This window comes from Phalacrocorax aristotelis, chromosome 21 (genome assembly GCF_949628215.1).
Source record: "Phalacrocorax aristotelis chromosome 21, bGulAri2.1, whole genome shotgun sequence".
In the NCBI taxonomy this organism is placed as follows: domain Eukaryota; kingdom Metazoa; phylum Chordata; class Aves; order Suliformes; family Phalacrocoracidae; genus Phalacrocorax; species Phalacrocorax aristotelis.
This window is the reverse complement of record NC_134296.1, coordinates 7,136,872-7,160,218: the sequence shown is the minus strand read 5'-3', so window position 1 is coordinate 7,160,218 and position 23,347 is coordinate 7,136,872. Positions and strand designations below refer to the sequence as shown.

At 48.7% G+C, this 23,347-nt stretch overlaps 2 protein-coding genes across 2 annotated transcripts; one reads left to right on the top strand and one right to left on the bottom strand.

Moving 5' to 3' along the window:
- Positions 1–2,068: 2,068 nt before the first annotated feature.
- On the top strand, positions 2,069–9,150 carry GUCA1A (guanylate cyclase activator 1A). Its single transcript, XM_075115792.1, has 4 exons — positions 2,069–4,363; positions 6,272–6,421; positions 6,970–7,060; positions 7,465–9,150. The coding sequence occupies exons 1-4, from the start codon at positions 4,166–4,168 to the stop codon at positions 7,623–7,625; spliced, it is 600 nt and encodes a 199-aa protein (XP_074971893.1). The 5' UTR covers positions 2,069–4,165; the 3' UTR covers positions 7,626–9,150.
- Positions 9,151–12,569: 3,419 nt separating this feature from the next.
- Positions 12,570–19,213, bottom strand: GUCA1B (guanylate cyclase activator 1B). Its single transcript, XM_075115366.1, has 4 exons — positions 19,010–19,213; positions 16,880–17,029; positions 15,347–15,461; positions 12,570–14,742 (listed from the first exon to the last, which is right to left on the bottom strand). Exons 1-4 carry the CDS (start codon positions 19,211–19,213, stop codon positions 14,615–14,617), a joined length of 597 nt encoding a protein of 198 aa, XP_074971467.1. The 3' UTR covers positions 12,570–14,614.
- Positions 19,214–23,347: the final 4,134 nt, after the last annotated feature.

Sequence of the window (23,347 nt, the reverse complement as noted above, 5' to 3'; positions counted from 1 at the left end):
GTACACAAACCACACTGAAATGACTGTAGCGGTACAAAATCTGTGCTTCAGGAGACAAAAATCCCATTATTTTATCCCCTGTGGAAAAAATGGACTGATGTTTCCTTGCAGCAGCAACCTAAATAACACTTGTCCTGAGCTCCAGCAACGGGGCCTTTCGAGCATCTGGCAGGTGGCCGTACTGAGGAAATGAGTGACAAAAAGAGGTGGTGAACCCAGGCGGGGTCTGGTCATTTCCCTCAAAGGCTTTAAGGAGATTTCTAAACAATTTGCGGGTGTCCACCTCCTAATAGGTTTAGGAGCCAGTGTTCAGAGGCAGCTACAGGGAACAGAAATAGAGCAGCAAGTAAGCCAGGGCATCATGGAAACTAGGAAACCTCTTTACAAGGTTAAAAATAAAGCCAGACAGCAAAGCGTCTATTTAGGACATCCAGGAGTAAATCAGATAATTGCTGGGGGAAAAGCCAGTTTTCATTAGCAAGGTGGTGTCATCAATGAAAACAAGATAACTGAGTCACGGTTAAATAACAGCAGCAGAAATACTTCTGCAGTCAAGCACAGCCTTGGAGCAGCCATGGGTGACGAGTCAGCCCCGCGTGCGTTGAGGAGCACATCCACGCCACCGCCTCCGCGAGGGGTCCACGCAAATGCACAGGCAAAACGGGCTGTTTCTGCAGCCCTTGGTCCCCTGCGCCGCGCGTGCGGGTGGTGGCACTGACTTTGCTCCGAGACTTCGGAAGTGTGACCCAACCGACGACAAGGAAGAGCTTGCCTCACAAGAGTCAGCAGCCCTGGTTTTCCCTTCATGTTTCTGGGGGAAAAAAGTCAACTTAGAATTACAGCAAGAGGAGTTAGCATGGCAGTACGCGGCAGTACGCGGCAGTACGCGGCAGTACGAGGCAGTACGAGGTGCAGGGTGGTGTTAGGTACCTGCAGAGCGCCCAGGACCCTGCTGAGCTGATGCCCCAGGCTGTGTTTGCAAAGGACAGTGTTATCTTTCTGTCATCGCTGTGTTTCTGCCCCATTGCGTCCTGTGGGTCAGACTGGGTTGAACCTTTTTCATGGCTGGTTTGCCATGGCTGTGGTTTGGTGAAGGCTTTACAAGGAGCAGGTATTGCTATCATTTACAGCTATTATAACTGAGACTTTGGTCTGGGACCAGGGCTCCACTGTGCCAAACACCGAAGGAAAAGTATCCCCCCAAAGTGACGAAAGGGTGAGCCAGGTCGGACTGACAGCGGGAACATCAGAAACTGGGTAGCACTTTATATTCACTCTGCACTGTTACAAATAATCAGCTGAAATGCAAGCGCAGAAAGAATCAAGTCCTTCGAGTCTCATCATGTGCATTCCCCCAGTACGCTTTGGTTTATTTGCACTAAGTTGCTTCCATATTTCCGGGACATCATTTGATTTTAAATTCACGTTCTCTTTAAGTGACACCACCTTAGATTTTTAGCTAAAGAAATGTAAATACTTGACCTTTCAGCATTTATACTGCGTATTGACTGTCCTTGCAGCAAATGTCAGCAGGCTGGCACTCCCTAAGCTCTCCTGGTTTGTTTAACTTGCTGCTTTTTGGTCGCCAGTACACAACTCTTGTGCCGGGGCCTTAAGCACTGATGAGGATGGCAAAGTGTGGGGGCAATTGCAATGCATTTGTCTGGCTCTTTTGCTCCACAGATGACTAAAACCCCGGAAGCCCCTGACAAAGACCCCAAGGGACCAAAGGGAATGGAGGAGACCAAAGCGGTGCAGGAGGTCTCTCGCGTGCCGCCCATCCCAACAAGCCAGCAGCCTCCAGCATGTCACCACAGGGACCAGCCTTTGGCCACTCACTTCCTTCCTTTTGTCGCCCATTTTGGGGGCCGTCAGCCCAACTCCTTCAAGTTTCTCTTCTACAAACGGAGTTGCTCCAACTCGTACAGCCCCTTCTACACTGCGCAGAAGCCAACCTGTGGGTACCGCTACCACCGCAACACCGACCACACCAGGAAGGTGATGGACGTCCCGAGTGCAAACATTGTGAAATGGAGACCCACCCTGGGACCAAAGCCGTAGTCGAGGGCAATAAAGCCCAAGCAATGAAACCAGTGACCGGTGTTACTTCAGCTTCCCATCGAGTGTCTCAGTTATGAGCAGCAGTGAACACGTGAGCCGAGGAATGGGTGGTGAGGCTGTGTCACTGCTCCCCAGAAAAACATGCCGTGTGGATTTTGCTCTAAAAACCCAGTCCAACTTGTCCTGTCATTTATTGACAACTGCTTACTCGGAGGCACTGGGTGTCAGCAGCGCAGAGCACTGCATGAATGGCCACCAAGCCAGGCTCGTCTGCACAAGCCTGGCCTTAGCACATGCTGCAGAACCTGGGAAGGTTTTTCCAGCTTATTCAGCTAAGCCTAAATCCTGTTCCTTCTTTGAAAGGACATCTTCTTTCACCAGGCTTTCCTAGACACAGGCAAAGTATTGTTCTTAGTGAATGGAAAAGCATGTTTCATTTGTGGCACTCAGAAATGAGGTAGCAATTGGAGCTGAAATTCAGGCATCCCATCCCTGCAGCTCTTCTCCAGAAGGCAGCATAAAACAGTCCAGCTTTTGCATTGCCCTTTCTGGAGAACTGGATGCACCGTTAGCAAGTACTTCTTGAAACAGTTGTCGAGCCTGTGTCCACATTTAATACACAACCTTTTTGCTGTTAATGAATGCCTCAATATTGCAACCCCTCTCTGTGCTCCAGGGCGGGCTGTCCCAGCCGTGTCACCTTTGGTGGGTGGGTCAGAGCCCAGGGCACCCCCTGAAGGCTCACCTTGCTCGCAGGTGCCCTGCGCAGCGGGGACCTGAGCCGCCTGCTGCTGGCAAGTACAGGATTAGCACATCCAATTAGTGTTCCTCAATCTAATTCCTTTTTCATAACTTTTATGCTTGTGTAATGCTACCTGCTTGAGCAGAGTCGTTCCTAATTTGCTTCAGTGCAGAAGCAATACCGAGCTCCGCAACAAAGTTGGGCTACTTGTCTTAAAGTTCTCAGATATAAAAATATAAGTGTTATGGGACAGACTCTGTGGGTAGCGATCCAGCAATCTCAGCCATTTCATTACTAGTGGAGGATCTGGCCCATGCTACTTTCTGAGGATATACTTTTTTATCTCCCAGTCCTTCTCTGAATGCTGTGTGCCAGAGTAAAACCAATATCGGTTTTGGTCATATTTATATGGAGGATTTTTCATGGTAAGTCATCACAAATGAAAACTGAAGCTTCATTCAACTCCCCTGGCGTCAGCTGAGTGCTGGCGACGCAGCGGCCAGGACACGCTCGGGGACGTGCGGCCGTGGGGCGATTCTGTGGGAGGACCAGAGAGACCGAACACGGGGATGCAGCAGCTGGCTGGAGAGGGGGCTTCCCCGGGAGAGCATCATAGCAGCTGGTGTCTGCATTTAAAGCACTTAAAGCTTTTACCATTCAAAGCAATTACGTTTCTATGTTTGTCTCGGCACACCAAATTTACCCTCATAAAGCATCTCCTATGGAGTGAGATGGTACTTCCCCCTCCCTGAATCACAGGCTCAGCTTGGCAGCCCTGCCTGGAAATCCTCCAGCCAGAGGGGGCTGAGGGGCACCAAAGCGACAGTAACAGCACAGAGACTCCAAGTGGGTTTCTCTCTTCCTTCTTACTCTGATTTTGGTACAAAAGTTATTAGTCATGTGACCCCACGCGAAATCATAAATGAAGTGCATTAGGGGATTACACCATCACGGAGAAAATCCCACCCTCATAATCCCCTGCTGGGCCTTAATCTGAAGACCTTCCCATTTTACCTCCTTTCTATTTTAAACCTGAACTCTTAATATCTGGCATGAGCCCATCACCCCCCTGAGCCTCATTGGCCGGGGAGGGATTTGCTGGGTACTTAAATGTCACCCTCTTGTCCAAAGAGGGGTTTGTGCTTTTGGGTTTTCCTGGGGAGAGGTGTCTTTCGTGCCCATCACCAACACCGCATCGGTACAGCCCGCGCACAAGGCAGTTTGTTTTTGCCTGATACTGCGATCCCTGCGGTGCTGGGGACGTTTGGACTTCAAAGGCAAGAAGCAGAATTTAAAGGAAAGCCTTCAAATTTCAGAAAACATCCCTTTTTGGCTGCAGAGTGACCAGCACTTGGTGTGGAGATGGGGAACATGGATGGGAAAACCGTGGAGGAGCTGAGCACTACCGAGTGCCACCAGTGGTATAAGAAGTTCATGACGGAGTGTCCTTCTGGCCAGCTCACCCTGTATGAGTTCAAACAGTTTTTTGGCTTGAAAAACCTGAGTCTGGCAGCGAACAAATACGTTGAGCAAATGTTTGAGACATTTGACTTTAATAAGGTAAATATTTTCCTTCCCACTCAGCCTGTGCAGGGATCGGCTGTGCTCTGCTCCCTGCCTGCGATCGCGTGTGGGGTATTTGGATATATGCAATATAGATGTGTATCTAAGTATGTGTGGTCTGATCCTCTGTGGCCTCATAAATAGTAGAATCAGTCATGTAAGGTGAAAAATGTCAGCAAAAATGCCTCACCTGCTGATTGTTCTGGGAGAAAATAGACTTTTCCCAGAACTGATATTTCCCTTTTAGTTTTAAATTATTAAATTAGTGGGGTTTTATCTGGTAATCTGTGATCCCTTTAAAATGAAGTGCCCTTTGAGCCTTAAATATCAAGTGTTGTGACAGTGAGGAACAAGCAAGCGGAGTGAGAACAAGTGCCGCATTCATGCAGAAACAGCGAGTTCCCGAGCCGTGCAGTGTGGCAGGAGCTATGGTTTACAGAACAGATCGGGGTTGTTTTTCTATTGTTTTAAATTATAAATGGATTACAGTTTCATTGATTTTATTACACGTGCTCAGTCCCATACGATAAGAGCTCGGGCCCTCTGTTCCCTGAGAGGCTCCGCACCCCGGGCTGTCGCTGCGCTGGACCCCGGAGCAGGTCCCAGAGCACCTGCACGTGTTTGGGAGTGCTGGCTTCCCAGCTCGGGAGCAGAGCCAGAGGAGGAGATGGATGCTGTACCTCTGAGAGGAAACAACACTCTCCTTTACTTGCAAATTATTTGGAATTGCACCTCATGTGAGAAGAGGAATATATTTTATGGCAAGCCGAAGGGCTTAGCGGGCTTAATCCCACTGAAAATAATACAATTTAGTTATTTTGTGCCTTGGCCTTTACCTTGCTCACTGCCTCGTGTTCGAATGCATGCCTGGAAAGGGAATTGATGCGCAGGAAATCCTGCTGGGAATGGGGCTTAGTAGCTATTTGTACCTAATCTGGCTCTTGCAGCAGTGGGATAAAGCAGATGATCTCCTCTTGACCTGCCCTGTGGTGCGGTGCCTTTGTTCATTGACAAAACCCGGGTTTATTCCCTCCCAAAGACTTTCCGTGGTTTATAGTATGTACCATTGTCCTTCAAAGGGCTTTGTATCTCAATGGTACGGGCCGTCAAAACGCTCTGTGGTGGGCACTACGCGTTTTAGCAAGCTGTGAACGTCACGGGGCAGTGTCTGGAGGCACTGGGTGGTAGCACGTGAGCTCACCCCAGCTCAGCTTTGCACTGGTACCATAAGCCTGGCTGGAGACCCATCTGCGGGCCCAGCCGAATGTCTCCAATGCTGTGGAGTGAGCCGGCAGCGGGCAAACACCTAGGAGGAAGGTCAAAGATAAAACTGTTTGTGCTTTTGACGTGAGCAAAAGTGAAGCAGATACACAAAAGGCAAAGGGACAGAGCAGCACCCTCCCAGCCCGAGGCAACAGCAACATGCTGGGGTAATTACTGAGCTTGTTCCTCTCCTGGAGGTTTGCATGCAAGACCCCTTTGCAGCAGAAAAGAGCTGCAGGTGTGTGCAGACAGGATAAGGTTAGGCTTATCTCCATAAGCCTGATCCTCTTTGACCTCTGAATTACCACTGCTTTCCATAAAGAGATTCCTTTAGCACAGGCTAGCTTCTGAGCCTTCGTTAGTCCCCAAGCCAAGTACATGCTCCGAGTTCCTTTGTTATCAACACGTAACGGCTCTGCGCAGATTAACGCGGAGCCCTCGCCATACGGCGCATTGGCTTTAACTGGTGGGTGCGCAGGGGGCCCCCACCCCGCGCCTCTGCTGCCCTCCCCAAGGCCCTGCGCTCACAGCGGTGGCCACACACTGAAGTGTCCCAGTGGGGACTTCCAGAAGTGACCAGGAAAATCACTGCCTGACTCTTTGCGTTTAAGCTCATCTAGCTTCCGACCTTCTGCTTTTTAGGATGGCTACATAGATTTCATGGAGTATGTGGCAGCTCTGAGTCTGGTCCTGAAAGGCAAGGTGGATCAGAAGCTACGATGGTATTTCAAGCTCTACGATGTGGACGGGAACGGCTGCATTGACCGGGGAGAACTGCTGAACATCATCAAAGTGAGTGGGCTTAGCTTTTTCCGCTCCTTTCACAGACGATGGTTATTAAACGCAAGCAGGCAGAAGGGCTGTAACAGGAATATTCCAACCCAAAAGACAACTCCCTGGAAAATTAGTAGGCACTGGTGAAACCTGCTGCTTGCCCTCTGCCAGCCCTCCCACCTCCCTCCCTGGCTGGACCCGTCCCGAACGCCCCACACCCCCTCGGCACCTGCGCACTGCGACACACACCAACCCCTGGTCTTCTCATTGCCGGTTGTTTAACCGCGTCCACTGAAACCTGGGCTGAGATAAGCACTTGAGTTTAATCTAAGGCTTTTCAGATGTGAATGGCTCCTGGCTTATCCCAGTATGCCCACTTAATCTTTTAATGCATTGATTGCCTTTTTAAGTGATTTTAATCTCCAGTTTTTTAGAAAGGACTTATTCCTTTCAGAACCTCACTGCCTGCAAAGAAGTTTGGCCTCTCATGTCCAGCCACTTGTACCAGCAGATACAAACCTGCACAACGCTCAGTAACTGCGCTCTGTGTCCTTCTTTCCCTCCAGGCTATTCGAGCTATCAACCGGTGCAATGAAACGATGACAGCCGAGGAATTCACTGACATGGTGTTTGACAAAATTGATATAAACGGAGATGGTGAGGAACTTCCTTATGCAACGCCAAATACTGCTCCCACTTCCCCCGTGGCCACAGTTCAGTCTGACAGAGCAATTCCAGAAATCAGGTGTCCCAAAACACCAGGACATGGGGAGAACGGGCAGAGAGCGCCTCTCCATGAAGGCTGAGCTCCCCGTCCCCTCCGTGGGCTGCAGCTGGCCCGAGGGGACACTGCAAACTGCCCCTCTGCATGCTGGCAGCGTGGGGATCTGCGTGGGCTTTAGCTCTGATGGGGTTGGGGTGTACAACAGGCAGACCCGGGGCCTCAGGAAGGGCCCTGTTTTGTACTCCGTGCAACTCCTGGGGGCTGCTCCGGGGCTGGTGGCGGAGGGAGGAGAAAGGCTGCAGGATTTAACAGACCCTTTCTGAATGTGCTCTCGCAGGTGAGCTCTCCCTGGAAGAGTTCATGGAGGGTGTGCAAAAGGACGAGGTGCTGCTCCAGATCCTCACCCGCAGCCTGGACCTGACACACATCGTCCAGTTGATCCAGAACGACGGGAAGAACCCGCACGAGCCGGAGCAGCCGGCGGAGGCTGCCCAGTAAGCTCCTGGGACGTCTTCCTTCCCTTCATCTCTACTTTTTCCCCCTCGCATTATTAAAACAAAACGTGTTGTGGTTGCAAGAGCTGGCGAGCTGTCCCAGCACCAGTGCGACCAGCGACAGACTACTCCACTGGCACAGGGACCAGGATCTGCTCCGAAGGCAGCGCTCCCCTGGCAGATGGCTCGGGGCAGTCCGGAGGTCCCTGGGCACTGCCCTGGCCCTGCCTGCCGCAGCTGCACCAGCCAGCGGGAGGAAAGGCTGCTGCAAAGACAGGGTGCTGCGACGGCAGCTCGTCGTGCTGGAAGCACACAGCCACCCCCGGGACTGTCCCCAGGGCCGCGGGGCCCTTCGCCGTGCGGGGGCCTCTGGATATTGCTGCTGAGCAGAGGGGGGTAATGTTTCACCTCCCTGGGAAAGGCGAGCGGCACCACGCGATGCGGTACGATAACGCACCAGGAGAGCCTCAAAATTCACACCGAGGCTGTGGCCGATGCCAGCATCTGCAGCCTCCAGGGGACGAACCCCAGGGCTGCCTGGCACTTGGCCCCAGTGAGGGGGGGGTCCCTAAGGACACATATACTAAAACTAGAAAGCAGACCTGAACCTTCTTTTCCCATACCTATTTCCAGAGCGTGAGAACAGCGGTTTTGGTCACTTGTTCTTTGATTTGTTACTATGTTAGCAGTCAGTGACAATGCAAGGTAAAAACATCTATGAGCTAGCAAACGGAGAGTGGTGGAGTGGTGAATGCACTGGCTTTTCTTTATTTAAAAACATTAAAAACATAGAATAGTGCCTTTTTTACCAACTATCTGAACTTTAAGGGCATGTTTCTCCTTGAAGTATCTGGAAGGGCTGCAATGGCAGTACCTGAGAGGGAAAAGATTTGAATGTTTGTCAGCGTATTCCTGCATGGCTTATCACCTGTACAGCAAACTGAATTCTCCTGCAAGTTACACCCCGTGGCACCCTCGAGCATGCTCTGGTTTTAACTACAATGGCAGCGAATCGCCTGCACGCAGCTCGGAGGGGTGCGCTGCTAGAGATGGGCCAGACGCAGCGCCTGCGCCACGAGCATCCACAAGTACCTGAGTATTCCCGAGCAGGCAATGGCTACCATCCCCCATGGAATAAACCCCAGTCACCTCTTATTGTAGCACCCTGGGAGGGCAACCTCCTCTGCCGGTGCTAACGACCCAGTGCCAGGGCAGGGGCTGCGCCCAGGACCCAGCACACGCACGGGGGAGGGCAGCGGCCTCGCCCCTGCACCGCCCGCCGTCCCCGCACCGCGCCGGGCTGCGCCTTTCCTCATCTGATGGGAACAAGTTTCAGGCATGGTGAGGCAATAGAGGACACCAGGAAGGATTTCTTGCCTAGGTGAAAGACTTGTTACTTAACACTGGATTCTTGTAATTCATAAGCAACTTTCTGACCATTTTTCCTGTGCGTCTTCTTCACTCAGCAGTGTTTTGCCCAGAAGCTTTTGTACTTCCAATCTTATAGTGAACTAATAAAGACACTTTACAAAACTATTTCAGATTGTGCTTTTTCTCTCTTTCAACCAATCGTTCTGTTTCCAGCAGGACAGATTAACTGTCTCATGCAAGTGCAGAAACCTTCGGTTTGGCTTCATTAAAATAATTCTTTTGCAAGAATAGCACAAGCGCGGGGAGAGGTCTGTTTTCATCAGAATCAGCATAGAAAAGGGGCTGCTCCTGGGTTCTCTCATCCCCTGAGCACTGCCTGCTCTTCTGAACCTTGTCTGCATCGAGCAAGCGTAGCTTGCTTCTATAAAACCTCACTCCCTGGGTAGTCCTACAACTCTTCCTTCTACAGCTCTGCTTTACCCACCTCCTGCCTCCCTCCCTGCTGCCTTCTGGGTGGACCATGTGTGGCAGCCCCGTAGCTCCCTCCCGCCCCTATTTTCCACCCAGACAGACGACGAGTGCGGGATGCACGTCCGCAGCCCCCCCGCTGCCCCCCAACAGCCTGGTGCGTGCTCCAGTGCTGTTGGACAGGCACACACCCCAACAGGCCATGGGAGGGGAGCCCTTTGACGGGCCAGCTTGCCCAGCCACCCCGCTTACACCGGTGCAAGAGAGAGCAGGCTGCAACTGCCTTACCAGAGCCAGGCTAAGCTGTTTGCTCAGTGAGCAACGCTCCTCCTTGCAGCAAAATTAACTTGCCCACAACGGACCAGCACAAAACTTACTACACTCCGCCTTTACAACAGCAGCGGGGAGGGAGCGGAGCTCAGCGTGGGCTTGCTGTACACACTCCCTCCACGGAGGCACATTCAGTCCCGCCCGAGCTTCCTTCTCCTGCATGCCCAAGAAGCCGCAAGAAGCAGCCCTGACAAGCCTAACGTCTCTTCGTAAAGACAAAGTTATTCTAAAAGGGCCGCCTCAGAATTGCTGGCCTACTGAAGGCACCTTTCAAACCTCAGCGTCTCTCTCTGAAGGGTGTTTTTTCAGCCTCTAAGAAAGCAAATTAAAAATAATTAAAAACTAATATTGTGACTCCCTTTGCCCTAACTCATGCATAATTAATTTATTTCAAAACAGTGGCAGCTGTTCAGGTGCCAGCCACACATGCACTGCTCGCTCCTGCGACAGCGGCGCTGGCAAACGCGAGGCAGCACAGCCACTCTGGTGAGCCTGGGAGAGGGTTTTTTCAGGAGCTGCCATCAGAGGGGTGATGGGCTTGTGAGGCTGCAGCACCACAGCAGGTCTGAGGTCATGTCCCGGCTCTGCCTCCCCTTTGCCGTCACCTGGGACAAGTCCCTGGAGCCAGGTTTGTTAAGAAAAGGTGCAGCTACACTAAAACCACCCAGAGAGTGACTTTCAGCAGTACGATGCCATTTATCTCAGTGGGGTTTAGGTGCCAAAACACCAAAAAAGCTGCAAGGCACATCTGCCTTCCGAGGGATGCAGAAATCCTACATCCATGGACCGTCTGAGGTTGGGAGGGATCTCGGGTGGGCTCCGTGCCCGTGTCCTGCTGTGAGCAGGGCTCACGTGAAGCCGGGCTGCTCAGGGCCTTTCCCAGCCCATCTTTGGAGGGAGGATGTCAAGGAGCACTTCATCCCTTCCTACACCCTCCGCAGCAGGGGATCCCAGCCGGCGGCTCTGCCACCTTCTGTGGAGGCAGACTGCCCCTCGCCGCGGCCGGTGCTGCCGCTCCATCTGCTTGTGCCGCTCACCCCGGGGAGCCGGGGCTGCCCCGTTGCCACAGGACCCCCTGCCTGCCAGCACAGAGCGGGCCCCGAGCGCATCCCCGCGGGGGGAGCCCTGCCGAGGTGCCCCAGTCCGCGGAGGAGCAGCACTCAGGAATCCCAGCAACCCGCTGGGAATTGAGCTGATGGGCTCCCAGACAGCAAAATCAAAGAGAAACGAGATTATATGCTCAAGAACGGATGATGGGAAATAGCAAAAGTATCTCCTTTTGCACCCCCGTGTGTTAGGGTGTGAGGCCTGAAACGCAAAGACATGAAACAGAACAGGTTCTCAGCTGGATGCTTCTAAAGGTCCCTTATCCTCAGGGGATGCGGCTGCCCTACGGCACAGCTCCTGTGTTCCCATATCACGCATCAGATCCCAGAATACCATTAGATTACCTTAAATACAGGGTCTTAAAGGGTAATATGTTTGAGATACTTCCTAAATTTCTGAGGCGCACTTTCCTTTGAAGAGAAGCAGGAGGAGAGAGAGACAGACATAATTCCCCATACGGCCAGAGCCGAGCACAGGTGCTGTGAGAAAATGACTGGGTATGGTGAGACCACAAAAAGTCCCTATCGCGACCAGCACGGGGCTGTGTAAGTCCTGGCACAGCCACTCTCTTTTTCAACACGACATTTCCAAGGCGAGCAGCACGTGGGTGTTTGGGGAATGACCCAGGCACAAGCCTTCCCCTGGGCAGCCACCAAACCCCACCTCCCCCCTCAGAACATCAGGTATACGGACCAGAAGCGTGGCTAAACACAAGTTAAATGGAACTATCCTCTTTCTTTCCCAGCCTCATTATTTCTACTGCTCACTGCTTTTCCTGGGAATGCACCTTCCAAAGTGTTTTAGGATGCGATGCCTTCTTTGGCTCCTGTTCCTTCTCCTCATCGGCCACCTTCAGCAACAGCCTCACCTTCAGCTTTAACATGATTTGTTCACCTTCTATCCTACCCAACTTCGGAGGCGTCAAACATCAGAGCAGATGGTAAAAGCCAATAAAAATCACATGGCATTTGCCTTTTCCAAGCCATCCTGTTTCCCAGTTTAGACTAAAAAGAAATCCGATCAGTCAAATCCAATTCTAGCTGGGCTGTAAGTCTGGAAAAACGGATTATGCCAAATGTCTGACATCAACAGCTTGATGTGACTGCTGAATTGAGTTGGGAGGAGATCAAAGTGGCTCTACCTATGGGTTTAAAAATAGGACTAAGACTAAAGCACCTTGGACTTTCATGACAAGATTACACAATTGATAAGAACAATTTTCCACTGGGTTATGCCAGCACTAACACAAGTGTTGTGTTATCCACCACACACGCTACTACCACTTTAGGCCTGCCCAGTCCCACTTTAACCGGGAGCCCCAAGTTCTTCAAGGCTCCTGTTTCAGTCCTGCCAGGGGCCATCTCACTGCAGCACTCCCAGCTCACTTTATTGTAAGCAACTATTTCAAATTCCATTCAGAAAATATTTTTATTATACACCTGCTTTCCACCAGCATTACACAGAAGTTAAACAGAAGACACTAGTTTCCTACTCTGCACCTGCACAGCATGGCCCTCTCTGCCTTGTATTTGCCTTACCCAGGTTAGTGTTATGCTTTACACCTCCCTTAAATTCATTAGGTCAGTCTTAAACACTACAATTTTGGTCCAATACTCAGGTGCTTACACAGGTCTTCATTCCAAGTAGAAAATAAATACTGCAAAACAGTTTTAATAAATAATTCTTTATTAAATTCATGTGTTACAAAATTTCTACCAGCGCCTGTACAAGTGCTCAGTGTTAGGTTGCCCTCTACCACCCTGGCAGAGGACTGCTGGTGCGGGGAACACCAGACAGCTCCTTCAGTGCCTGATCTGAGCAGGTGAACAGAATGAGAAAATTTAAAGCATTTAAGTAAAATGGCAGTACACAACTACAGAAAGTAAGCATCCACTCAAGAATTGTGCAAGCAGCAGTGTGTTACATTGGTTGAGACGCTGATATTTAAGGAATTAGAGATTTGCATTCTCCGATGAAACATTTGTCCACAGGTTGGAAAAATCAGTGAAGTGCATCTTTTCTTCCAGGCCCTCAAGTCAGAAGTAAGACTTTTCTTTCAGGTCTTTGGCTGATAAACCATTGACTCAAATGAGCTTTAAACAGCTGCCTTACAGCAGCATAAACTGCAAGTCTAATCTGCTCTGATAAGTACACATGCCACAAGCAAGTGTGTGTTTACAGAAAACTCTTAGAAAGGCTATTTAGGAGTGGGAATGTACATGGATTTGAACTGTAGCACTGACCATGTCCCATCCTGACTACTTCCTCATGTTTCTGAATTTAAATATCAGCTAAATTGACAAGACCACAAACCAGCAAGCTAATCGACTAGTGAAAGGTACCACGGTCCTAATTAAAGGCCACAAAAAAAGGGATTGTAAATCTTTTCATGGGTGTGACTTGTTCCACTTATCCCAAAGGAAAATCAAAATAAAGGACAAACACTTATGTTATCTTCCTGGGGAAATTTTTCTTGCAAATAAAACAAATAAATTCAATAAAGGTGAACCAAAATATTGGTTCAACCCAAATTCTCTTTCCACATACATATATATAGGAATATGGGTTAGAATAACAGCTCAGCCTACAACCTGTGCAAATTTTTTATCTATAGTCTGGGGCTAAATTAAGTCCAGTGTAAAACCACTGTACTCGTTCAATAACTCGCTCAGATTTTCCATCACTTGTTCCATTCTGTGGTCCTGCCGGTAAAGCAGCACTAATGCAGAGACCGAGCCAAGCAAAACGCTGCTCTTCCCTTCTCTCTCCTTCCACCCAAGGCTTCCCCCAGTGCAGTGAAAGCCCTGGAGCTCCTTGACCTCAGTCAGTCTTCACAGGGCAGGAAAAGCTGTTCTAGAGTGATGATTCAGTAAGAAAAAGGGGCTCAAAAGGAGCAGAATCACACCTGTGCAAATCTGCCCTCGAAATGTGGCTGCCGGGAAGAGGTACAATTTCTGCTGCTGCTCAGTGGTTGCAAACAGCCTTTTTCCAGCCCACAGAAACCCAGGGCTCTGAACAGGCAGAAGGAGCAGAGTCTGGTCCACAGGAGGGAGATGCAAAGAGTTACTGCTCCACCTGTCCAGCCCACCCATTACGTTTTCCCTCAACTCTGTGTTGGGTTGTGTGTATATATACGCACACCCAGCAGTATGTCTTGGCTAGCGCTTTAATCCAATTCTCATCTGATAGCGATACATTGGTGTTCAATAATTTTACATTAGCAGTATAGTCTACTAAATATGCCTTCAGACACCCTGGATGCCTAACGCCTGCCAGAGCACCTCTTTTGCTGTCATTTTTGGTTTGATGTGTTTGTATCTCTGCAGGCACGAACGATGCAAACACTAGTCTGCACTGGAGACAGGACCACTACGCCAGGATTTCTCACTTCCCGATCCCATCTGTCAGACTAAAACCACACACAGGATCCACTGCAGGAAGCCACGATAAGTTTGTTCCTTGGGGTGTAACCAAAAACCAGAACTGGCCAACACGGTATTGTGTACACAGAAAGACTTATTCGTGGGCCAAAAATAGTCTCTGGGTACCAGCAGTATGCAGCACGTGGGTTTTAGATAGAGATATGGCTTCTTAAACCACTGAAGTTTTCATCTGGATGTTGAGATTGTATTAAAAAGGAAAGCCACCACCACCCTGGAGTAAGAGCCACAGTTGTAGCCAGCACCACATTTTCAGCTGTGTCAAACCTGAATTTCCTCAAAACAAAGCACTCTTTCTCCTCTGCTCTGCGATCCATCCCCCAGGGTTTACATCCATTTGCAACATCTTCATCACCCACTTGTCTTTCCTGGCCCCATCAACGAACTCGTCAAGAGACAACTGCCCTGTGTCGGAGTGAGGAGGAAGCAAGATGGGAGACAAAACATGACAGATAAGACAAGAAGGCAGGAAGTAAAAACCACCTATGTTTTAGAAAATATACTAGTAAGACAAAAGCTATACTTCATTTCCCCGGGTAGGTTAGGCCAGCTAGCTGAAGGAAACCACCATGCTGTAACCCAACGCATTCACACCTGCCCTATCCATCAGCTGACATGAAACCTTGCATTAGCTTACGCGTGCTCCTCCAGGAGGACTGCAAGTCTGATCCTGCCAGCTCCAGTTTGACTGGAGCCACTGTCTTTACTCAGGCTATTTGTGCTGGGACTTGCACTCTGGCTGCTGGGGGCTTGCAGAGGGCGAGATCTGTGTGGCATCGAGAATCCAGGCAGAATAGTGACCCCTCTATTTTACATTAAAATAACAATGAAAATTATTTCCTCCTGCTGTTAGCCTTGATTCTAACAAACAGACCAGAACCAAACCCAATGTGTCTGAGTAACGTAGTAGTCTTACATGATTTCTTGACAGACGTAATTAAAGCTAGCCTGCCCAGCACAGATAACTTCTCATTGCGTATGAATGCAATCTGAGCCATCGATCGCTTACCATCCCCATTCTCATCCACTAACTGAAATATCCTGTCCACAACCTCCTCCGGGGTGAGCAGTGGAGTCCTCTCCTCCACCTCCGACCGCCACACTTTCTTCAGCTTGTAGATAGACTGAAAAGAAGTTCACAGATTAGGGGAAGGACTGGAAAATGAAAAGCAGTCAACTCCATTATCTTCCCAACAGCGTAAAGGTCTTTTACAAAGGCTGTGGTTTTAACCTTTCTCAAAATATCTGCCGCTCAGGAGCCTCAGACCTTTAAAGAAACCTCCGACCTTATGCTCACACACACTGGCAGATTACTTAATTTGCTCTTTGAAGCTGCTGCCCTCCTGTTTTCCTCGCACATACTGGTCAGACCTCAGGGTTGCTTTGCAAAGAACAAGGCAAGAGTTTCACACAGGGGAAAACCATCTGACTTTTGAGTATGATTTTCTTCTCTAACATCTGAGGCCAGGCACATCTGGACTTACCCAGCCCTCTCTCCTAGGGAACTTGTGCCCAAGCTGCAAGATCAAACCTGTATTAGCACGTTTTGACCCATAGTTTCTGTTCCACTTTATCATTGGAAAGGGGCAGATTTTATCTATTCTTCCCATGACAAACACCTGTTTGTTATTAACTTTGCTCCTTAGGCTGAAGGGTTTTGTCTGAAGTCTTCCCGGAGAGGGGATTAGCAAGGGCCTAACACAGATCTGGCCAATTCCTGGCTGACCTCAAAACTATAATTGAACCTGCCCCAGACAAGCTCCCCAGATGCCCTCACACCTGCTGCTGGTGCTGCAGGTTACAAGCTGGCCACGCTTCCCAGCCTAAAGGACCAGCTTTCCACAGATTCAATTTCTGATGCTTTCTTGATACTGCATTTCACCTTAGAGCCTAAAGTGTCTGATCACCATTGACCGAGACTCCCAAGTATTGCTGTGCAAGGGTAACAGCACCTGTGGCACAGGGGTGACTCTAGCACCATCACCAAGAAATTTACCCAAAGTGAGAACCCAGGTACCCGTTGTCTGTCTGCTAAGCCCCATGCCTCCTCTCACACAGTCACTCATTAAAACTGAGTACAGAGCATAACAAACCCAGAAAGGAGTAATTACGAAAGGGATTTCTGTGCTAATTTGTGCCTCTCTCTGTATTCTCACCAGCTACTCAGGCAGCAAACTTGGATCCTGCAAGGAGCATGGGGTGAAACCTTCTTCCACTGGCTGGTGCAATGAATCTTGGTGTAAAAAGGTTGAAAGGAAAGGCAGAGCAGAGAGACAGGAACTCCACAACAGCACCCAGATGCTGCATTTCTGGACAGCTTCAGCAGAGGCCAGGCAGCCCACAGGGGGTTTAACTGATCCCTGAGCCACCCCATCAGGCTCCAAACCACTGAGCACATGGCCCTTTCACCAAGGTCAGGCATTTTCACTTCATCACTGCCCACAGCTGCCTTGAAACCCGATTATCACAAAACCCATATACATCACTACATTGCCAAAGAACTGTGATTGCTTAAATAAGCAATTAGGCAATGCCTACTCACCTCAACGATTTCCAGCAGCTCAGTTTTATCTATGCAGCCATTCCCATCCTTGTCATATACTTTGAATGTCCACCTCAGCTTGTGTTCCAGTTTTCCTCGTAAAACGAGATTCAAGGCAGCTACATATTCCAGAAAATCAATGGTATTATCCTGTAGAAACAAAAGCAGCTGAATGGCACTTAACTGGGTATAACTGATAGAAAACTACTTACCGAACAAAAACTGCCAAGGTACTCCATGGGACAGCTATTTATTTTCCACTTTATAGAAGACTTGTGTCAGTCTAAGACCACCAGTAAGTACAGCCATAACCCTCTGCACCAAGGATAAGTTCCCAAGGAGTGACGGTGGAGAGCAAAGCAGTTTTCCTACAGTGCAGTAAGTGGGGACACCTGCCAGGACTCCAAAACTTGCAATTTAAATACCGAGACAGCACAGATTCCATGGAGGATGGGGAGGCAGGTGAGGATCAGTGCAGGAGGCACTGGCTTTTGGGGAAGGGATTGCCATTCTCAGCAATCTCAGCTGCTTCACCGAAGAGACCAACACCCAACCATTACCCTTGTCTTCCATCCCTCTCCTTTGTTCGATCTTGATTCACCTGAGGAAGGCAGACAACCCAAGTGTCACCATTCAGGAGGAGGCAGCAACACCCACAATGAAAGATTTACATCAGGTGTTCATCCTCCTAAAAACTTCAGAGACGCTGAAGGGATGCAGGGCTCCCTCGCAGCCTCCAGCAGATGGCCCTCACGCAGACCAGCACCATCCCCCGGGGCCCCCATGGAACCTCACAGCCCCCCTGACCCAGGTGGCAAAACCCCCTGGGAGATCCGCAGTCTCCCCAGCAGCTGCGAGCAGAGACTGCTACTACTGCACTTCGAAGGGCAGTTAGCATAGAGACAATTGAGGAATCGTTTTATTTTCTTACTGTGTTACTAATAATCCTTTAGATTGTTAGGTCCTGCTCAGCTGATTATCTACCATGAGCAGATTTAAGCAAACACGAGTCTAGGCGTAATTTAGCATTCTTAATATGTACAAGTACCAGCATCCCTTAAAAACAGATTTTCAGTCTTATTAGGAAAACTCCTATGAGCTAGGAATGGGACTTCACCATTTACACACACCATTTGCTCCGCAACCCCTTCTGCACAGCTTTCGTAACAGAATTTGGACCTGGACCTTCAGTTTGTTGCAGGAATTTGGTTTTACCAACTTCAAAATCTGAGTCAGTTCTAACCTACCTTTTTTTATCCTCTCACAAATTGATTTTTTTTGTCTCACCTCAATGTGATTTTGCCACTGGTTTCAAAGAAAGCTTAAGGGAAATATATATCTGAGAGATGAGTGTCTTGCCTCCCCTTTTCCTATATCAATATACAGTAATAAACCCCATGCTTTGAATATGATCAAGAGCTTCAGGAAAAAACCTGAACCATTTGGCAAGCGCTGTTACCTATTTCAAGATGATGAAGGCAACCGCGTTACATTTCTTTCAACCATCTAAAAATATCACAGGCTAGTATTATGCTATCTTTTGCACCAATACACGGGTATGCATGAACTGCTACTAAACCAGAAAGCCCACTTTTCCCAGGTGTCTGATGACAAATACAGCAAAGGGAATCAAAACCAGAATGTCTGAATTGCTCAGCATTCCTTAGCTTTTGAGTAGCTAAAATCAACATTTTGCTACATGCCACCTGTTCCTGCTGTATATATGTGCTTCCTGCAATGTATAGCAAGCCTGAGTAGGGCTTTACTATAACTCCCCTTCTATCATAACAGATAATTTTTTTTCCATGGGGCAACCTTGGCTCTTTAAGGATCTTTCAACAAAACTGTCTCAAAATGCAACTGCCTAAATGTCAACCTTTTAATCCATCCTTAGCCCCTTAAGGGGACATTCTGTCCTTAATTTCTGAGATTTATGAGGTGATAAATCCACACCAGCCCATACAAAGTGGTGCAGCATGTGCTCCTTCTTCTGCCCCAGCAGGTCCGTCGCCCTTGCCTTAGTCTAATGAAGCAAGGTAGCAAGGGTGGGAGCTGCGCCAAAACACCTGCAAATTACAGAAGGAAGAGGTGCAAATTATCAGACAACTGTAAAAATTCCTCGCCACTTACCCCATTCTTATCAAAAGCTCTGAACATGTTTTCAATATACTCGGCTGCTTCACAGTTATCCTGGACCCCGAAGAACCGCTTGAACTCGTGCATGAAGAGGGTCCCACTGGGACATTCCACAACAAATTTCTTATACCATTCCTGCAATTCAGCAACATCAATCTCTGTCTGTTCCCCTTGGGCGTTGGTGAACTGCTGTCCCATTTCACTCCCTAAAGCAAGGAGGAGCAAAAGGAAAACCCTGCCAAAGTCCTTCGCTCGTACTGTCCTTCGGTTCGTTTTAGTTGCTTTTTCTTTGTTCTTTTTCTTCTCTCTTGTGCCTTTGTTTGATGTTAATATTGTGTCTGCTATTTCACCTTCTTTTTGCGTTTTACATTCCTCTTCCTCTTTCTCCTACGGTTTTCACCCCACAGCTTTGTGTGCTCACTTGGTGATCATAGAGTTGCTTCTCTGCATTAGGGCAGTATAACGCATGGTATCAGGCATGTATAAAAATAACTAAGATCATTAGGAGATTCTCACCTATCAATCTCAGAGACCTTCAGATGTTCTCAGCATGTGCCCTATTTAGGGGGGGACTCCAGAGGCTCAGGATCCTTCCACACATTAATACCCTCACATCAAAGAGCTTGGAAGCCGAGGTTCCCTTTACACACAACCCCACTCACTTTTTTCTAGGAGAAAAAATGGTTTGTAAGCAAACTTCCCTCATATTAGCCTTTCAGTACTAGCTTATACTACCTGCCTGTGGGGGATACTCAATGCTTCAGTGAAACAGGGCATGTTAGCCAACAACAACCACAGAGAGCAAATCCTGACATAATAAACGCAAACAACTAACACAACTCACATGAAAAAAACCTGCTAACACATGAAGTTAATTGAATGCCTACTACGGGCTTTACTCCAGACAAAATGATCGAGAGAACTACTAAGATACACATGTGCATATTTATCTCATTTTCACAATTCAGCCTTAAACTCAGAGTTAAGCGTAACTGGAACATTTTAACATTCAATTTCCTTATCTTTTAAAGTACTGAGTTCTTCTCCTTTCTGTTATTCCCCTTTTTGTGCCTTTTGCCATTGAAACACTTCTGCTTATCTTCACCACTTTTATTACAGATACAACACACAGCTCTACCTCCAGCCTCTTTCTGCTCCGCAGCTGCTGGCCATAACCTGGCAGCAGAGCACTCACAGCCCCTGCTACCAGAAATGCAGCCCCCTCCCAGCAGACACACTACTGCTGTTTTCTTGCCTTACTGGAGCCACCAGCTTTTATCCATGATACCAGGTGTCCTGAATCCAGCCATTATCTGTGTCGGCTGGGAAGAAACAGCCTGTAGCTATAAATGTGTCTGAGCCAGCCTGACATCCAGATAGGATTCTTCTTTTAAGAGGATTAGAGCACTATTAATAGGAAATGGCAGACCCCTCATTACAATAACAGTAAGGCCTAGAAGGACTTAGGCTGTTCATTTTTTTGGAACTTTTTTAATTGGTTTGAACAGAAGAGTTTTTTACACAGAAAAGTGCTGGTCGAGAATCAGTGTAAAATTTGATATTGCAGAACAACTTGGGAGCAATTCATGCTCTGCTAGTAAGAACAGAGCTTACTGAATCTGATCTGAACCTACTCAGGCCTGTCAGTAACTTACCAGCGATATCGCCTGAGCATGTATCTATACACACACAGATTTGCAGGAGTACAGCATGACTTTGTACTTCTGTACGTAAGGATGCCCAGGTAATGCATGGTTTCGCTTGGGCATCGTAAGCAAGAAGAGGCTATAGGCAGTACAACAGGAGCATGGTGATGGATGGGAAGAACCAGAGGAGTTGCCAGAAAGGTTAAGACTGTTCCCTTTCAATGGAAAGGTATACGTTCATCTAATAACATAGAGGAAATCTGCTTGTGTCTCTTTGTGCCTAGAAGAATGCAACAGGATTAATAAACTCAGTCCTTCCTTTTGTAAATGCTTCAGGCAAACTTCAGCCCCTAACTCTAAGATAACTTGTCTGTTGGAGAGCGTCTTGAGGTCTGGCTTATCAAAAAAAGTTATCCTGGATCTATCCCGCAGGATTTGCCCCTCAGCTAGAATCTACTGGAAAGAAGTCTTTGGCAGCCACCGTCACTGGTATTCATAAAATAGCTCTGTTGCATTCTCCATTTCCTCATGCTGTTATGCATACTGTATGAAGAAATAGCTTTTTTCCCCTCAGTCATATTCCTTGAATCATCTTGGCTAGTACCTGGTGAGGGCACGGGTTCTCTCTGGGTCACGGACAGCTTTCAAGAAGTAGAGGTGCTGCTGCCGGGACAGGGGTGGGGAGGGCTCACCGCAGGTTCTCCATCAGCACAGCTGGGCAGTCGTGCACGGGCTGCTGTGAACCCTGCCACCATTTTGTGCTGCTCTCCTGCACTGATGCACGCTGGAATGCGAGTGCTGAGAGCGCACAACAAGACTCCACATGCCCAGGACGTTGTCTTGCCTCCTTGCATAATTTTGTTTTGCCTTATGGGAACTTAGTGATCTGTTCCCAGGAGAGAAAATGGTTCCCTTTTGTTTTGATGACTATAATCTTTCCCAGCTAGGAACAAAGGGCTGCAAGAGACCTGGGTTACAAAGCCTAGCTGGTGCTATTGCAGGTATCACGACACACAATCGTGTTGATAAAGGTACTGAAGTTAATTTGGCACTGAAATAAATTGAATCACATAGCTCCTGGTATGAAAATTCCTCTGCCTATGCTCTCATTGTCCTAATTGTGCGCTCTGCAGACGGTACTGACAGAGCGGCTGCCTCTCGGCCAGGAGAATGCCACTTCATGAAGCACAGATTATCAGCCAAAGGGTTTCTTCATTTGATTTGAAAAAACAAAACGATGCCAGTAGAGGTAAATATAAGTAGAAACAGAAATAAAAAGAATGATTTGTAGAAAACACGATGAGAGAGGTTGGTGCTATTTGGGCCGACCGAAGTGTTAGGACCAATGCTTTCTAAGTCATGTCAGAGCAAACCTTTTGGATGATCAGCTGCAAACAGCTAACATCTGATTGCATGTCCTGCCTAATGAACTATCCCTAGATTATCACCCGTACAGCTCAAAAGCTGCAGAGTTTCCCAGCCAAGAGCATGGAAAAAGATGGCTTATTTCCTGTCAGTTCACTAACACAACGTGCTGCCACATGCTTCGGCAAAGGCTGGTAGAAACTCAAGAGAGAAAAAAAAAAAACAAACCAAAACCCAAACCCTGCAGAGGGCTGGGGAGACTCATTGGTTTGGCATCTGCGTTACCACCGGCGAAGGCAGCGGAGGCCGTTCCAAAGGCAGCGGGGTGCAGGCAGGCACAGCTGCCTGCCGGGAGAGGACCAACTGCAGTGAAACTGGAGGCAAGACTAGATCCTTCGCCCACGCTGGAGCGTGCCCAGTCATTGTGCTGCATTGCCCCATTATTTTAAATCCCCCGGCCCTGACCTGCCCTAAAACCCCTCTCGCGCGTTGGGCAATCTCGCGTCCTTGCAGTGGGCCTGGGAAGAGCAAAGCCCTGCCCAGGGCTGCGCCCAGCTCCTCCGTCGCGGGCAGCCTGGGGCGTGCGGGTGAGCGTACAGCTTCAGTTGGCGTCTGCTTCCAACGCTCCCCGAGCGTCAGACCGCAAAGGAAAGCAAACCTGAAGCATCCTTAAATTTCCCTGTCGCCAGGCAGGGTGGACAGGAGGAATGCAGTGAGGATGAACGGCAGCTTTTGTGCTGACCCGTCTGAGGAAAGATCAAAGATCCCTCATACTTCGGCTGGGAGCCCAGCCCAAGGTCTCCGAGCATCTCAGCTGCTCACCAGGTCGGCCGTACCGTTGCACGCTGTTACACAGCAGGACTAACACAGCAGGACACAGCAGCTGTCCCTTGTTTTGTGTATCAAAAATGGTCAGGTACAACTTACCAAACACATCTACGCAGCACAAATTAAACCCCACCATTGCAGTGCTATCGCACAGTAACCTCTCTGTGTCACCTGTCGGCTTTTGCTTATTGGCAGAAAGATTTTATTACATGCTGACAAACTCCTGCTAAAAGCTACCTCTGAGCGGCTCCATTTCAGTGATGAAGGAAGCTTGAAATATTTACCTTGCAAGGCAACTTTTCCAAGACAAATGCAAAATTACATTTTCTTTCTGTGTGAAGATTTAATAAATCTTGCGTGGTTCCAAAGCCTTGGTGTAAGACCAAGCTCTGGACACGAGTCAGCCTTTCCAAGATCAGGATTCAGCGCTGTCCGCAGTGTGGATGATGGGAAGGAGAAGGGAAATTCCCACTGTTTGGTTTGTTTTTTTTCC

Coding starts and splice junctions, on each gene's coding strand:
- GUCA1B (XM_075115366.1), bottom strand. CDS start 19,213: ATGGGACAGCAGTTCACCAACGCCCAAGGGGAACAGACAGAGATTGAT. Junction 15,462..16,879: donor AGCTGCTGGAAATCGTTGAG/GTGAGTAGGCAT, acceptor ACTTCTTTTCAG/TCTATCTACAAGCTGAAGAA. Junction 14,743..15,346: donor AGTGGATGAGAATGGGGATG/GTAAGCGATCGA, acceptor ACTCCGACACAG/GGCAGTTGTCTCTTGACGAG.
- GUCA1A (XM_075115792.1), top strand. CDS start 4,166: ATGGGGAACATGGATGGGAAAACCGTGGAGGAGCTGAGCACTACCGAG. Junction 4,364..6,271: donor AGACATTTGACTTTAATAAG/GTAAATATTTTC, acceptor TCTGCTTTTTAG/GATGGCTACATAGATTTCAT. Junction 6,422..6,969: donor AACTGCTGAACATCATCAAA/GTGAGTGGGCTT, acceptor CTTTCCCTCCAG/GCTATTCGAGCTATCAACCG.